This window comes from Perca flavescens, chromosome 24 (genome assembly GCF_004354835.1).
Source record: "Perca flavescens isolate YP-PL-M2 chromosome 24, PFLA_1.0, whole genome shotgun sequence".
Classification (NCBI taxonomy): Eukaryota; Metazoa; Chordata; class Actinopteri; order Perciformes; family Percidae; genus Perca; species Perca flavescens.
In genome coordinates, this window is record NC_041354.1 from 6,333,211 (window position 1) to 6,351,080 (window position 17,870).

Below are 17,870 nucleotides of genomic sequence, written 5' to 3' on the forward strand. Positions count from 1 at the left end.
CACTGAAATGTGACGCCCAAATATAGTACATCCCCATTTTTTTCTAGTTAGTTAGTTAGTTAGTTATATTTCATTTCTGTGTCATGCCAAACATCTTGGCCCATCCCACATGGGATTACAGGACACCACAAATTCACTTATTCAAGAAACATCTTCCCGTTGCATATACAAATCCTTCGAACAAATACATGAATACAAATATATAGACATACACATACATACATGTATATACACGTACACACATACCACACACAAACAACTAGTTCTCATCTACACTTGAGTCTTGCGATGAGAGCCCTCAAAAGGCTCATCTCCAAAGAGCAGAAGCAGTAGTTGAAGTGTCCTTTTTTTGTTTGTTTTTTGTTTTACAGTGAACAGGAGCTGTTTGCTGTGTTTCTCACCTGTCCCCTCCGGTCTAAATCTTCGTTCAGGTTCTTTATCCTCCAAGGCAGGCGAGGACACCAGTTCTCCACCTATCAAATCAAAAACACTGTTTTACTTTACTGGAACATTTTCAGTTTCTGAAAAGTTTCTCACTGTTAACCGGACACAAACACAACTAAGAGGTGTGCACTTAAGAAAACATACCAGACATTTAGTGACACAGAAGCGTACGCACACATAAGTCAGCTAATCCATGTTTAGGAACTGATATAGGGGGATATTAACTAAATATTATGTTTTAATGAAGTTTTACAATTTAGCAGGGTATCTTCTAAGACTACATATGTGTAAATGAGCAGCACTTCCCCTGATTTGCATAAAGAGCAGCTAAATTAGATCTGATTCCATGTTGCACATGTCTGGAGAGCAATTGAGCGCAAACTAATTTGTTTTCTGCTGCTGAACTTGGAATATGGGTTCGAAAAAAACTCCTGGAACTGCAAATGTGTATTCATCCTGCAATGAAAAGCTATATGTGAGGAAATATTAGTTATATAGCACAATGCTCAACAGAAGTCTCACTTTCTACAGTGTGTGTGTGTGTGTGTGTGTGTGTGTGGTGCCGTTGTAAATGCCCATACGAGACAAAAAAGTGGGATATTGGCCCATCTTAGTAGGATTATATCTGAGGTTAGTTACGTGTCCCTTTGTCCCCCTGGAGTATGTGTGTGTCTTGCCTATCTCAGCAACAGCAGTCTAAATACTGCTCTGTAAACGCTACAGCTTAAAGATAAGGTAGGTGTGTTTATCCTCCTTCTCAAACAACACACACACACACACACACACACACACACAAACAAACAAACACACAAACATACACACACAGTTGAGCCCTGACCTTCTGCAATCGACATCCATCATATGTTGCCTTCTCTGATTTGACTCTTCGCAAGGTTAATGTGGTGGTTGACTGATATGAATTATACATGGTAAAGGGCGTGTATTTGTGTGTCTGTGTGTGTTTATAACAGACGAGACCCACACATGGCAGATTCTAAATGAAAATACATGCAAATTGTCATGGCAACTGTGAGTGGAAGCTGAGGGCTGTTCGATTAGCAGGATCGAGACTTGCAGAGAGAAGATGCATCCGTTTCCAATCTTTGCAGGTATTAATAGCAAATATGTTTCCTGTAAAGCATCCCTGTTTCATAAACACTGAATGAATATGAACAGAGAGCAAGCAAGAAAAAGTTCCTCTCCCCTAATGGATTCTGCTGTTGTCCATCTAACTTCTATTTCCATACAGAGCAGGCCGGGCTTTCTGTGTGCCTTCTTAGTTTCATTGCCATGCTTTCAGCTTACATACAATATTCATAACAGGCTACTGACCTTCCCGGAGCTGAAGCTATGACTAAAACTTTACTTTTTAGAAAATAAAATATCCTGCCATTAGACAAGGAGAATCATGATTCTCACTTGAATCAGCGCTTGATCAAACAACTTATTAACATGAACACTTTCCCCAGTAGAGAAGAGGGAGAGACACACTTAAAGAATTTAAATCAAACAGAATGGTAATCATGGCTATGATCTATGAAGGATCTTTGAAATGATGAATCACGTATCATGGGAAGCAGAGCTGCTTTCTGGATCTGATAGTATGAGTGTTTAAAGAGTGTCAAACAGTTTATCATGAGCACATGATTTGGATTCACATGGTGATGGGGAACATGTTAAAAATGAAATCATTATCGGAACGAATTTGAGCTTGGTTTCAGGGGTGAATGACAGAGTTTAATTAGAATCAACGACAATAAATGAATGAATTCTAGCCATGTTGACTGGTCTGGCAAAGGCGAGTCATGCAAAATTAAGAGTCTCCAAGTGTCCCTTGAAGGAACACAGTCTTCTATACGTTAGTGCTCGTCAATAATGCATGACTCGTCCATGCCGGTCTGATGTCTTTTTCCTGTTTGCCAAGGATATGTAGACTATGCAGGGTAGCAAAGTCATTCCACGTCTTCCCTCGGAGGCTGAAAACTCATCTCTTCAAGAAGTACCTCGCACCACTCCTCCTCTCCCTCCTTTCCCACTGAATCACCTCCTCTTTCTCCCACACCGTCCTTTTTAACACACTGTAATTTGCTCTCATTAAAAATAAAATCCCGTCAGCCTCTCTCCTTTGCTCTTATTTTTTGCGCTTCATTGTTATATGATCGTTCTCAGGTGACAGAGTGTTCTCAGGGCTCTGAACCTCCCATTATGTGCTAGTGTGTTGCAGCAATCCCAGCTTACTCTGCTCTTGTCTCACTGTATGTTACTAAGACTAACAGGAAGCTAAATTATTAAAATGTTATATGCAAATGTTCCCATCACAGTTCCAGCAATATGGCATTCATGAAAGTTGGTAGAGACATCTTAGACTGAAGTTTGAGGATAATGTTTTTCTTTCTGTCAACAAATCTCATGAAAAGACCCAAACCAGCACACACTGCATGTATCCTACTGTGTATTAAAGCCTGATATATCTTAATCCTCTGTGCCATAGGGCTCCACTGATGCAAAAAATATTGGATGTCATTCATGCCTGTGGCCATCAAACTATATAACTCCTCCCTCTGAGTGTCACACGCTTAGATTTAAAACTGGTCTCACAGCACGCATCCCCACATCACATCTCAATATTCTTGGACAATTATGTAGAATAATTCCTGCAATAGTTATCAGCTACATGAACAAAAGTGTATTTATTCACTGCTACTACTTGTATTCATACTGTACACTGCACTACAATAGAATTTGTACAATCCATTGAAACTATCTTTTTAACCTAATCTGACTTGTAACCTAATCTCACTTCAATTTAACGTTTTTATTTATGTCTGTAAATACTTAACATTTAGATATGTTACTTATTTACTCTGTACACTTATTGACTTGCTCTTTTCCCTTATTTTCCCTTGAATGTGACTGTGAGCAACTTCAACTAAATCATTTCCCTGGGGAGCAATAAAGTATTCGGATTCTGATTCAAACTGTTGGTTTTGGTCTTTTCATTGGATTTATTGACAATACGCAAAAATATACAATATCGCCAGGCTTATCATTTAGGTTTAACAGATTGTTTTTATGTCAGAAAATATTTATTTTTTTCTGTTTCCCTTTGAATTTTAGTTTTTAAAACCTTTTGAGTGTTTGGCATTAGTGCATTCATTTGCATTTCCTTTTGCGTATCTTATGGAAATTCTGTTGCATTTTGCATTACATTTGAATAGAAACTTGACTGGTCTTCTTTGACCATTCCTCTCTTGCATTATGTCAAAAAAAAACAACCCTGAAAAGTCCATATAATGATATAGCTAGACCAATTTAATAATGTAATGGTCACATGCACAATACACGCGTGTTACTATTACACACATGTATGCAGTCCATGTTGATTTTGTTCTGTGTACGAGGTGCGTATTGATGCTGTGATTAGTCAAAAATGTCCCCAGCCCAGTGGGAGAAAAAAATGAAAAAATGTGAGAAACACAGACACTTTAGTATTTAGACACCTAGTTAGACTTCTTCATCAATTTCAAATACACGCACACACACACACCTCACACATGGCTCACCTCGCTGAGGTAGATGAAGAAGGAGCATGTGGATCCATCCACACCGTAGTTGCCATAGCAGGAGTCTGAGCGCCACATCTCCTTCATCCACTGAGGAAGAGGAGGAAAAGGAAGGATTAAATCTGAACCCCACATGCATTCTCACCCAAATCATCCTCTCCACAGACTACTTTAATATCTGTAAAATATATGAGCCTATGCGAGCTAATAGCAGTCAAATGTATTTTATCAGCGGCTGTTAAGTAACCCTTCTCTGCCATTCACATTGACAGCCAAACAGCTGTCATGTGGAGCTTTTTTCATTCTAATAAAGCTCTTTAGATGGATATAAAAAAGTCAGGTTGATGTTTACCAGTGACTGTGGTGTGTGGGCGGGTTGTGATGCTCACAGAATACATAATGCACAGTTGCAAAATCTATAGCACCAGCTGCTAGTTATCACTATCCTCATGGAAATAGTCTAGGCTGTCTTTTAAGGCTCTGAGGTTAGAGAAGCAGGATTGAGACCTAAAAGTCACTGGCTTTAATCCCTGGAATCGTATGGAAAATCTGGGGTTTGAAAATAAAAGAGACACTATTTCCCTTTCATCAAATACATGTGCAAGTCATCCAGCGGAACTGCTCAGCTGCCAACATGAAAAGAGGGAGGTTGATCTGGGGTAGCTCTCATGTGTGAATGTGTGGAAAATAAATCAATGTGAAAATGTTTTAACAAAGACGGAAGAACATGCTTTTTATAAGTCTTCCAAAAATAAATAATACTAAAACAATAAAAGGCAGAGGTAGAAGGTGCTGCAGTATTTCCCCCCTTCCCTCTCCTGATTTGAACCCTAGCAGGCAGTTTTTTTGGCATTGTTGTGAATGACATGCTGGGATACATGCGAAGTGGAAGGGCTGTTGAGCCTAGATGTGGACTGAGCTATCCTGCTTAGTTCATAGGCTGGAGTGCATCATGCATGCTGACTAACAGTAACCTAAGGGAGAAGCTCACAGGGTGATATAAAATCAAGTTTTGAAAGCTGTTCACAGAGGGGAGACCTGGCAGATGGGCTTGGATCAGAGTTGCTTGGATTGTGAAGGGAGGCATGAAGATTGTACTAGATTTGTTTAAAAGGCAACCTAAGGGCTCTGTAAAGTGGTCAAAAATGGATTTGTCAGATGTTACTAACTGTGTGCTGATACTGTTGTAAAACTGCTGTGGAATAACAGTTCAGTGAATTTTGATGCCTTTCTGAAATGCTGCAAAGCATTGTGTACAATGTATGTGTACATGCGTGTGCGTGCGTACGTGCATGTGTGTTTACAGCAGGCTTTGGCATCGCCTGGTGCCCAGTTGGAAATGCTGACAGTATCGGTGGAGGATTGGGACTGGTGGAGCAGATGGTGTGTATGATAGGGCCATATCAGCTCCAGGGAGACCAGCACACACACACACACACACACACACACACACACACACACACACACACACACACACACACACACACACACACACACACACACACACACACACACACACACACACACACACACACACACACACACAAAATTGTTATTTGTGTGTAGGCACCTGTGTCAGTGTGTGGGCTCGCTCGGCCTCATTGCCTCTAAAAGTGAAATGAAACCTGTCTGAAGTGTAATATTCCCGCACATGGACTGTTGGTGGGAATACAATTTGATTATTGTTGTTGTGGTGTTTTTGCTCTGCTCTTCCCAGAAGAGCTTTTGTCATCAACAAAGTGTGGGCATGTGAGTCTGATGCCATCTTTTCGGTTTATGTAGCTGACATTTCTGTAGCTGGTGCTCTCTGTTTTTCTAGCTACCCATTTCTTCTTGTACTGATTTCAGAATGACCTATTCATAGACATAAACAGACACAGGGAGTTGGGTGGAAAGTCCATCTGTGTGATGTGTGATTTACCTTAACCTTGTCCTCACAGTGAGGGAAACCCTCCAAAGGCGGCAGATCGCACCTCTCCTGGGCTCCGTTTAGGAGGTCTGGAGGAAGAGAGAGGGAGGGAGGGAGAGAGAAAATCAATAAGGTCAAGTCCGTCACTGTCTGTAGCTTTAGCAGGATGTATGATCCTCACACTGGAGACAATGCAGATGTAAACTTTAAAGCTTTACAAACACACTTCTAGTCTGCAGTTCACAATACTTTTCCCTTCAGAGGCAAACTTGTTTATTTTTGTTGTCATTTTCAAGATATATCGTTAAACACGGTGGTCCAAACTGTATGACATTTCTGCTGTACTTATTTTTAGTACTAGGTTGCTTTGCTAGCGTGTTTGTTAAACCAAATCTAGTGTTACAAAGAACAACGCTGCACTACCGGTCAAACAAACTGCTAGTTTGGGTGGTGTCATTTTCTTTAGTCTGTGGCCCAACAAGTGAATTAGGTCACCACCCCAATGTTGGTGAAAGTGTTGAAATATGAAAGCATCAAACATAAATGAGATGAGAGTATATCCAGTTCCCTGTTTGCTCAGTGCTGTTAAATTGTATGTACGGGTCGCAGGGGTTATTGTGAACAAACATTGTGATTGGGTGACATAGATGACATGGCATTTTAAAGTTGTTTTTGTAAGTGATAGCATCTGCTCGATGACAATACATACAAACACATGACATAGAAAAGGAGAAGAAACCCATGGCTATGTGCTCCAAGGGGCGGCTTCTCTCTCTCGCTCTCTCAGGAGATTCGTGCCAAGGAGTCGAGGAAGAGACTCGAGGAGAGAGGAGTCGAGGCAACAGGCATGTAACAAACATAAGACATCTTTGCCTCGGAGCAGTCGTTTAAAAGCAACATCAATTAAATATGACATGCGGAACAACTGCATCAGCTGCTCATTGTTTTGTCATACGCTGTATTTTATGATCTCTGTCAGAGGAGCAGAACAGTGTTCATGACAACTTCTATATTTACTTTGAATTCAATTCACAGCGTGGCGTAATGTGATAAGACTGTACGAATGCCGTACATTTTATTTGTTGTATTTAACAGACATATATTTCTATATGTATAATATACATACACAGTATGTACAGTATATAGGCTATATTTTGCCTTATAGGCTATTTTGGTGTAAAACACTACAAATGTTTGTATGAAGAACAATGCAAGTATATACAGTATATTATGTACACGAGAATGGAGTTGGAGTTGAGAGACTGTGTCTGAATAAACAGATATCTGTATATGAATGCAGATAAGTTCTTCAAAAAAAAGAAAAGAAAAGAAAAAGGCTAGTAAAACGATAAATCGTCGTCAGATTATAAAACACTTCCGATACCAAAAACTTGTCTCGTTTATAGTGATTACAGTCTGTGGTACATTCCCAGCACTTCAGACCAGTTGCATCTTAGAATGACAGCTGGAGACTGCCCATTACTCTGTGGTCAGAGATGACTGTCAGCCAACTGGATCACCTTTGCCTTAGGAATCTCAACTCCACAACAACAGAAACCACTAAGAGCTGAGAGCGGGGCCAGTCGAGCCTACAATGATGCAAACCGGTCGAGAGGCATTTAAGACATTTGTTTGACAACAGTTTGCTTCCTGCAATAAACAAAATGAATGCAACTGCAGTGGGGGAGGGAGTCACTATGATATTTTTCCTGCATTGCTCTTAATATCCCAGCAAGACAATATCATCGTAGGATTAACATTCACGCAGGCTTCCCTCCTATATAATCACCTTTTTGATATCCCCATTTAGAGACGTACACGTCATCGCCACTGACCTTTACAGCCAGAGTATAAATAATGCATTATGATAGGCTGTGCGGTGAATAGATAAAAGCTTGGAAGCCAACAGCAGACTGATGTAATGAGTTTGTGGGTGGTGTTTTCGGAGAAGGACGTGTGCGTTTATGGAAATTTGTGTATGAAGCTAATCAGCGGCCCCAGCACTGGGTCAAGCTTCAGTCGTGGAGCAGAGGCCCCCACATCATGTTCATCGTTGATTCAGTTTATTTACACTGACAAGTTACTACAGTAAACAGATATTCTTGCGAAAATTTGTTCTCTCTCCCCCTCTTTCAGTGCTGCTCTATCGCCTACATTAGTGTTAGAAACATGTTTCGCTGACACTCTTTGGCTCGCTCCCTCAGTGGTGTATATCACGAAGAATGAGGGATAAAAGAGAGGTGATGACATGCCACACAGTATGTACAGTACTACGACTAAAAACATCACCGGTTAGATGGGAAGCCATGGGCATGAGTTCCCATTCACTGCTCTAGTCACCATCTAGGGAAGGAGAAGGGGGGATATTGAGTCTATGTGTGGTTGTATTAGCATCTGAACCATATTGCATTCATTACAGGAATGAGCCCTTGAACATGGCCTCTCTGCGTCCATACAATCTAGGACAGGATCAATGCTGCTTGCAAGCTTGTCATGTTTAGATTTTATCATCTGTAATCAATTAACGTGTTTTTTTTTTCATGAGTTAGCTAGTCTGTATCCACGACATTCCACATCCGGGATTGGTCCGTTGCCTTCGGAAATTCTGCCGATTTCACTCATTTAAGGCCTTGGACTTTCTTTGAGTTGGCATTTTAAACTCTGGTCGATTTATGAGGACTATGGTTAACCTTTTCTCAGATCTCTGCAGGGTAAATCCAGACAGCTAGCTAGACTATCTGTCCAATCTGACAGATAGTCAAAAACAACAGAACATTACGTTGCAACATAGTCACCACTAAATATACTTTTGAATGTAGTGATTTATTCTGAGAATAATAATAATAATAATAATAATAATAATAAGTAAGATTGCACTTAACCGGTATACATTTTTCACAGTATTGTGTTTTGCCCTCCTTGGATGCATCTCTACTCCCCTAATGGGCTCATTGGACTCCTTTGCAGACAATCCTGGCTCAAACACTTTAATATGCTGTGTATTATAATAAGTGTCTAAGGTAACAATCAATTGTGTATATAAATCTTTATTCTTGGTTACTGTAGTATGTGCATTCCTGGCTGTAAGAAAGAGGAAATGGCAGGAAAGTGGAAGTACTCCCACTCCTTTGATTTTTATCAAAAAGATGACAAGTATATTGGACGTCAACACTGCTTGGCTTCTATTACTGTCCACAATAAAGGGAAATGAGTTAACCCCATTAGCCAAGTTTAGCCAAATGGACCCAGCTCTCAGCAAAAAGCTGTAATAAGCCAACTAATAACATAAATCTAATATTGTGAAGTACCAGACCAAACACTCCTTGTGATAAATGTGAGGAAAGAGGTGCGAGGCCAGTGAGCCCTTCCTGGTGGAGTCAGTCGGTCACAAGATTAACACAACACACAATAAAGGCTTCTTATTGTTTCCAAGAGTTGCAGGAGTCCAGCAACAACCGGGGAGGATTAAAGCTTTTTTCTAGAGAGGTCTTGAGCAGCGTTTCTGTAGTCACTCCAGCAGAGTGACACCTCATCTCATCCGCGGATCGCGGGAGTGTCAGTAGTTTTATTTTATTCATATCAATAATTTAAGCCGGCTTAATATTTTTTGAACCAGGACGATCAGTGTTTGGATCAAGTAGCTCGTGAAAAATTAGGTTGGGAGAATTTAGAAAGCTACAGCTGTTATTTCAATGTGTCAGATACATATTTAATCATTTAGGTAAATATATGTATCACATTGGACTCTGTATGGTAGATGCCCAATGATAGAGGACTTGGCTAAGAGAGACATTTCAAGCGTGTATCATACTTGTGTCCTTGACTGTGTCCCTTCTTGTTGCTTTTTTCATCCTTTGTTTATATTGCCTTTGTGTCCTCGATTTCCGAAACTGAAAGTGCCACCTTAAGAAACCTGATTTGTGATTTGTTGTTTGGTAAAGTGGCTGTCTTGTGCAGCATTCAAGAGCCAACAGTGCAGAGTGAGTTCCTGTTATCTCATCTTTCAGATGCCCAGTCATCTAGTCAGTCTGCCAAACAACCAACCAACCAACCAACCAACCAAACAGGCAGCCTGTCATTCATTCTGTCGTTCAGCCAGTCAGCCAGCGCGCGCCAAAGCCACCAGGCAAATCTTCTCCTAGCTTTAATCAAGCAGAAGAAGCCGCTGCCAAGGAGCAGCTAAATATAGCCCCCTTCATAATCAAACACAGCAGAGGTGGTGCTGTTTCAAAGGGAGCCCATTCCTTGTCGTTCATCTCAACAAGGGTGGATATCAATCCAGCCAAACCCTATACCTGCCTTTTCCACTTCATATCCATTTATGTCCAATTCACTTTAGGCACAGTCCAATCACTAGCTGCTATGCATTAAAGCTGAGGAGAATGCGGTTTAAATAACACATCCTGGCAGAGCGTCATGGAGCTTTAGCAAATCTTTTACTGACCAGGAAAATTCACAGGGAGGCGTGGGCACACTGAAGCAGCTACGTATTTGCTGTCAAACATACAGTGTGGCAACGAGGCAGCGATGATGTGGGGCGATGAGCCAAGCACCAAACCACACCTCTGTTGTGCAAGCAGTAACAAAGAAACCAAGGCAGAGGGACACAAACAGTAAAGTTACAATGCCAAACCTTCTTTAAATAATATTCTAACAGCAGTTCAAGCAAAGTTCTTTGACAATCAAATAAAGGCAAACACGAACAGTTCATTTTTAACCAAGATACCACCACAAGGTAAAATGATATAGAGGCATATTAAAAGTAAAAAATAATGGAGGTAAAAAAGACGCATTAAGAAGTGTTCTGAAATGTAATGTTCAGAGAAAAACAGATGAGATCATTCAAAGGGCCTCTCGCAGCACTGAGGTCACCATTAGCCAGTTCCTAGCACACAGTGTTGGCCATCCGATAGCCCTTAAATATAGTATCATCTCTGAACAATAAGTGATATTACACACAAGGTTATTTTCCCTCTCCCTCCCTGAGTGTGTATGTCCAAGTCTATGAGGTAATGTGAAATTTGACAACTCCAGAATTGGATTGAGGACATCTGGTTTATGTTATTCTTTCTCTCGTGTACTTCTCTCGCTCTCTTTTTCCTCATCTCTCTCACACTCATTGATTTCGTTCTCAGGCACACTTAACTAAAAACATTCCCTCAAATAACAGGAAATCTGCCAAGGCTAAGCTTCAATGACACAGTTTGGTTAGTGGACACCGAAAAGGTATGACACTAACTAAATCTATTGGCATACAAGAGAAAGGTTATCACAGTTTTGTGACAATTATGTAAGTACTCTACAGTACGGTTTTCTAAAGACACCTCAGCAATGAACCAACGTGGTTTTAAAGTAAATTATGTGTTAAGTGTCACCATGACGATTCTGTGAAGTTGAAAGCTTGAAAAATATAAATAAAAAGGGGTGAAAAGTGCAGCTTTCCTCATCTCTGTGTTCTCTGATCCACTGGCTTAGAAGCACTAATTTTAGATGCACTTTTGTAAGAAGAAGCAGAAGCATCAGTGTGTGAGTTTGTGTGTGTTTAGTTTGTGTGTGAATCTCTGCAGCAGCTCATCAATTAGACAGTAGGCAGGCTGGCTGATGGACGGTGTCCTCTTCGCCACAGAGCATCAACAGCTGTGCAGGTGGAGAGAAGTTAGGCCTGTATCACAAAGAAAGTTCTACTAATTCTGAGTCTCTTGGGTTGAACCGCCTTAACGAGTCCAACACTGGCAATCCTGCATAACTGGTATCACAAAGCTGTGATTTTCCTATCCTATAAGTTCATGTGAACATATTCAGTATTATTTTCCATAGTGACATTTTGGTGCTTTTTATTACATAATTATTCTGAATAAAAGCAGTTAAAAGTAAGTTTGTTCCTGCTAACAAAGCAGAAAGGAATGTAGAGTTTGAATTACTGTAGAATCCATTAGTAATATTTTATAACTACAGGGGGGATGTAAACAGGAAATGTGTCACCATGTAGTCAGTGAGTTATGCTATGGGCTGTAACTTGAGCCAGTTATATTTAGCCTATATTTGTTTTGGCAGCATTAAAAGTTTGCTGAGTTCACTAACAAAACGTGCTGTTTGCAGTGTATCCATGGATGTACAGTGAACTATCACTGGATTACTTTGATAATGAAGAAAACCTAAAAACCTGATGATTATAAGGAAAGTTCTGGAGTTATACGGAGCGTCTTATTTCTATGATTTCTAAACCACACAGTTTGAAACCCTCTGCTCTGAGCTGAACCTGCTCCGGAGCAGGTTATAGCCGGAAACTGAGTTAATTCCACAGATACGATACAATACGATAGTTAAGACCAACTATTCTCACTTTGTCATACAGACCCCAGGTGCAGAGATTGTTTCTGTTTATCCCATGCCCTTTAGAAACATTCTCAATAACTTCCTTGTCACTTTTAGCAGCTCATCTGAGGGGAGTAGAGGTGAAGAACATAAAAATAGCTCATGAAAAGAAGAGGAAATTGTATGTCATCATATTGGAGAAGTCAGGAGATAAAATGACACATGGTCAAATGTAAACTCAGCAAAAATTAACAAACAATACATGCAATATTCCAGTCCAACTGTTTCTCTTATACTACATGAGTGTGTGTGTGTTGTGAGATTTTACTGTACATTTGTCTAGGCCCTGCCACCTGAAGGCACACAGCAGGGTAACGCACACCAAAGGGGCTTCCCAGTGCGAGGGGCACGTGTTTGAGGCTGGTCAAAACACATGCCTCGCACTGTCTCTGGTCTACACAAGCGTTCCACAGTGAAGTCCTTCAGGCAAAAAAACAAATCCAAATTTCCCCCATGTAACCCCGCTCTCCAGCTCACGTCGAGTTTCCTCTCTCTCTCCCTTCCTCTGCTGCAAAGAGCACAGCGTCTGGCTATAATCAGTCCCTCTTTTGTGCTTGGGCAATCTGATCGGCCCACTGTTCTCTCCGAAAATATCCAAGAGGAAGATTCAGATTTTGCAGCAAGGACAAAAGGCAGCCAGAAAACCTTGAGTAGCTTCCATCCATGCAGAGCTATGACTATCGTTCCACTGTTGACTTGGACAAATGGTGGAAATCTACAGCTTTAGGCTGTTGTTGTGATGAGAGGGACTTTAAATGAAACCGAGAATTGTCGACATTGTCTCTAAACTAAAAACAGCTACATACAGGTTTAATGAAAATGTTCCATTTCCTCTGAAAGAAAACTTCAGAAACAGACATATGTATATCCTGTCAACAGCGAAGTGAGAAAATGTGCTTTAGTTTGAATCATGGGCACGGCGGTGGTGTGTTGTCATGAGCGAAGCAGCTTGAGAACCAAAGAGCTGCAACAATTAAAATGTTTAGCTCCATGTAAAGTGTGAATGCATGGGAGATTAGAATACATGTATGAACATGTATGTAAGATTATACACTTGTGAGTCACTGTGTGCATGTGCATCTTTGCATCTCTACTCTCAGTTCAAGTGTGCCTGCATCTGCTGCTCTTTCCTCAGATGTGGATCCTGCTACTCTTGCCTGAAGAAAAATTAGCTGAATGAAAGTAAGATGCAGGAGGATGTTTGTGTATATTATATGCACAGTGTGTGTGCATGTGGATTCCAAAAAAAAGCCTGGGGAAACGGCTGATATTTGGTAGAAGCAGGCAATGCAGAATATACAGGGCCAGGGCTGTGGCTTTAATCAGCACAACAACAATGCTGGCACAGAGGAAGAGGAGACAATGGAGGATATAGGATTCAGAGGGAAATGGAGTGCAGCATACAAAGAGAAGCCATACAGTATGCAGAGACGCAGAAAACCTGCAAGAGGGAAAGGATAGCATATATTCTTATTTCCTTTGCTTTGGCAACACTGTGGATTTAATTGCTGGGCTCCCGACCATAGCTCTAATGTATAACCCTTACGTTCATGTTCAAAGCACACCCAAGAATTGGATCTTAGAAATTCCATGATCAGCGGAGTCCCTGCAAAACAGCCACTGAATCGAACTAAAGGAGGGAGGGAAAACAAAAGACGGATAGAGTCTCTGAAAAAGTGGGGTGCATGTGTCCCAGCCAATGGTGTGTTAGACCCAGATGTTCCTCCCAACCCACCCCTACCTCCTCAAGGCATAGGCTTCAACTCACTTCTGATTTGACCGATTCAAATTGATTTACAGATGATTGGCAAAACGCTTTCATTTAATTGTTGTTATGCTGCAGCTAGCTCTAACCCTTTGTTTCAGTGAAGAAACACTGCAGTATCAATTGTGATAATTGTTATTTCATACACCACGGAAGAACGGAGGAGTTTAGACCAATGATCGACGAAAAAGACACCTTCAAAAATCACTCCCTTTTAAAAGACAGAAGGGCCAGTGTCACTTTTTACAGACTACAACCTTTGGACCTTAAACATTATAGCTATTGAATAATTAATTCTAAAGAAAGAAATTACTTGGAAAATGCTCTTCCACCCGACTCTCCTTGGAACAGACAATGACTATGTTGATGTATTATTTTACTGCAAGATAAAATAGAATTCCTTAACTGTCATTGCACAACATTTTAAAATGATATTAAATAGCAAGATGCATTCCTTTCCATTTTTTAATGTACATTTTTGGTTTCCCCATGTAAAAAAAGAAACGAGGCAGCAATTAAATGAACTACATTTTTAGATTTTCAAACAATAAAATAAATAAGCAATAAACTGAAATAACTATATTAAAAATGCACAGAAACAACACAACACAAACCTAGTTCAAGACATTCAACAATTGAACTTGATTGTACATTCCTTCCTCAGTAACCACTAAAATGCCTTAAATCCAAAAATCTGCTAAATTTTTAAATTTAACATGTAAAATCACACTGCTTCTCTTTTAATGATTTTTGAATCTCCGAGGCAGCATTTGGAACTCAGTTCATCTCTAAATATAAACAATAAACTGAAATAACTATATTAAAAATGCACAGAAACAACACAACACAAACCTAGTTCAAGACATTCAACAAATGATTGATTGAACAACATACTTCCTCAGTAACCACTAAAATGATATTGCTCTTAGTGTCTTAAAGCTGTTTTGTTTTGTTTTGTTTGCTAACACTGGTATGAACTGTATGATGCAAAGAACTCCATATGGGAGGGATCTGCTACACACACAGGTTCTCAGTTGTTGTCTGTTGGTAAGAAAACAACAGTCCTCTCTACATGGCTATGGAGTTACATTTAAAATATGTTGTACAAGTTTTATCTTGCCAAGAATTCTGGGGGATTTGAGGGAAGATACAGAAAGGTGGAATGATTTGCCGTGCTTCAAACATGATAATGTTTTGAAATAACTAAATTAAAACTCACTGTGTCACAGTACTGTAGTTCAATTCAACAATTGAACACAAACCCTGGTTGGAGGCATTTGAATGGTTTCAGGAAGCATTCCCAACATATCCCACACAATGATTAGGCAGAAAGTTTAATGAAAGTCAAAGTGTCTTTTGTTTTGTTTTTCTAAAATCAAACACTATTTTTATTCATTTAGATCTGTGATAACCTTTTAATGTAGTTTTTTATTGTTGGGAGGGCTAAGACACACACACACACAGAAATTCATGAGTAATTCTGTCAATTCTATCTACTTGGTGACAGGGAGGCTCAGTCCTTTACACTTTGTCAAGCCACCTCTAAATGCAAAGGTAACATTTTAAAAATGCTTTAAATTAAAAACTTGACTCCATCCAGATCCACATTAAAAGGCATCAACAGGAAGGGCATGTATATTTGCCTGTGCTTCAAACATGATGTTTTCATTTTTTATCTCTGTAAATTTTAACTCACTGTGTCACAGTACTGTCATTTACATTAACACAAACCCTGGTTGGAGGCATTTGAATGGTTTCAAACTGCATCAAGCAACATATCCAACACAATGATTACTGTAGCAAGTTAGACATGAACATTGAAGTCAAACTGCTTAACAAAATGCTTTTCTAAAATCAAACCCTATTTTTATTCATTTACATTCAGTGATAACCTTTTATATAGTAGTTTTTATTGTTAGAGAGGGTGGAGTCCACTTTATTAGTATTGATCACACACAGGGGATTCACAGGAAAAGAACATGTATGTAATTCAGACTACAGAGTCTATCTAAATCTGACAGGGTCCCTCAAAACTGTTTTCAGTATTAATGCAAATGTAACATTTCCAACTGCAGCTGCTTTAAATTAAAAATTCACTGATGAAAAGGTTTGGCTTTGATTGTGAAGTCCCACAGTGAAAGGCATGAAATCAACCTTTCCTGAGCTTTTAAGTTAGATACCATGGCCTCAGCTGAATGTTTAAAAAGAAAAATGGATTTCTAATGGACCAATGAAATAATGTATTAACCATTTTTATGTAAAAAAAAAAACCCTGTCCTTGTGTCCTTTCACTTTGAGTTTGTTTGAAAGTGTGTGGGGCAGACACCAACTCTCAACTTATTTGTGAATGGCAAACAGGGATTGTGTGTATTTCAATAGCTGAAAGAGACAAAGCAGTGAAGATGCCCTAAACTGTGAAGAAACAAGAACAAAGCTAATAGAGACTACAGAGTCTGCTCTAAATCTAAGAGGGTCCCACAAAATGTTGGAAAACAAAATAGAGTTCAAGGGAATTCACTGTTTTAGGTTTTCTAAAATGCAAACCCTCAGTTTAAATTGAAATCAACCCTTCCCTACTCCTTTTTTGTAGATGTGTAGGAGGAGATGAATGTTTAAACTGGAAATCAAGTGCATGGACCAATGAAACAATGCTGGCTACTTAATTGAGCAGAAGCCCATGTCCTTGAGACCTTTGTTGACATTGAAACCTTGACTTGCTGTTGGACCAAGTCCCATCTGAATGGCAAACAGCTACGTCAAAACTGAAAGAGACAAAGATTGACTTGTTTTGATCCAATGAAGGCACAGGTGCCTCTTGAAGAAATACTGTAAATGCAACAGGAACAAAATAGAGAAAGAGGGCTATTCCTGAGCATAGACAGAGCTTGACCATTACACCTGGCAAATAGTTTGTGTGGCATGAGGGACACATTTTTTTTTCACACACAATGGAGTGTGACTGTAAAGCAATGAGAGCGGGCCACATTTTTGTGAGATGACCAATCACAAAAAAGAAGCTGTGTTCCACAGTGTGTACACAGCTGTTAGTTTACAACAGCAGGAGGTAGTAGCAGAGGGAAAGTTGGACTCACAGTAGCTGCTACACTGATTACACATCAACATGAGGCACAGTATGAAGCGCTGTTGTGGAGTGTGTGATAAAATGGTGAACCAAAAGATGTAGTGCAAAATGTAATTTCAGCACTGTATGCAGATCATCAGAGGCTTTGGGAAGTGTCCCTAAACATTTGGGGCATCCGTTAATGTTTTTGTTTCAAAATAGCCTTGACCATATTTGTGCAATGTGGGATTTCAGAGAGCTAGCATAGGGAAGAAGGAAAAAGAGAAAGAAACAAATTATACTGTCTAATTACTTCTGTCCACCAACAGTGCAGATAATGTGAACTCTTGTATGCATTTGTGTTTTTCTGTCACATGAGACGACTGAGCCAACGAATATTCAAGTGAATTGACCGGCATTTGTTTCTGAGCAGTCACTGAGCTGAAAAGCCTCTTTGACCTGGGTGGAAAAAACATTTGAATGTTTTAGAATTCCACTGAGGGCCTCAGTTAAAATGCAAAACAAAAGGTTTTTCAGAACAGGTTCATCCTTGTCAGGTAAAAAGGTGTGATGGTATTAGCCACCAAAGGTCACAGCATTCTACTCTACAGTACTCTGAGTTTCCCTCGCCTTGCATGCGTAAGAAACGTAAATTAGTTACAAAAGAGTAAAAGCCAGGAATAAACTGTGAACACTGCAAAGATCCAGGTTTGGTCCAGAAGGTGCCAGAGTCTTTGGCTAAGAAAATGTATA

General features: G+C 39.9%; 1 protein-coding gene across 1 annotated transcript in view; it reads right to left on the reverse strand.

Moving 5' to 3' along the window:
- The window catches only part of mgat5 (alpha-1,6-mannosylglycoprotein 6-beta-N-acetylglucosaminyltransferase), a 78,231-nt gene that overhangs the window by 38,653 nt on the left and 21,708 nt on the right, over positions 1–17,870 (reverse strand). The window contains 3 exon segments of the mRNA XM_028572245.1: positions 402–473; positions 4,008–4,097; positions 5,929–6,005. Coding sequence (XP_028428046.1) covers positions 402–473; positions 4,008–4,097; positions 5,929–6,005 — 239 coding nt within the window.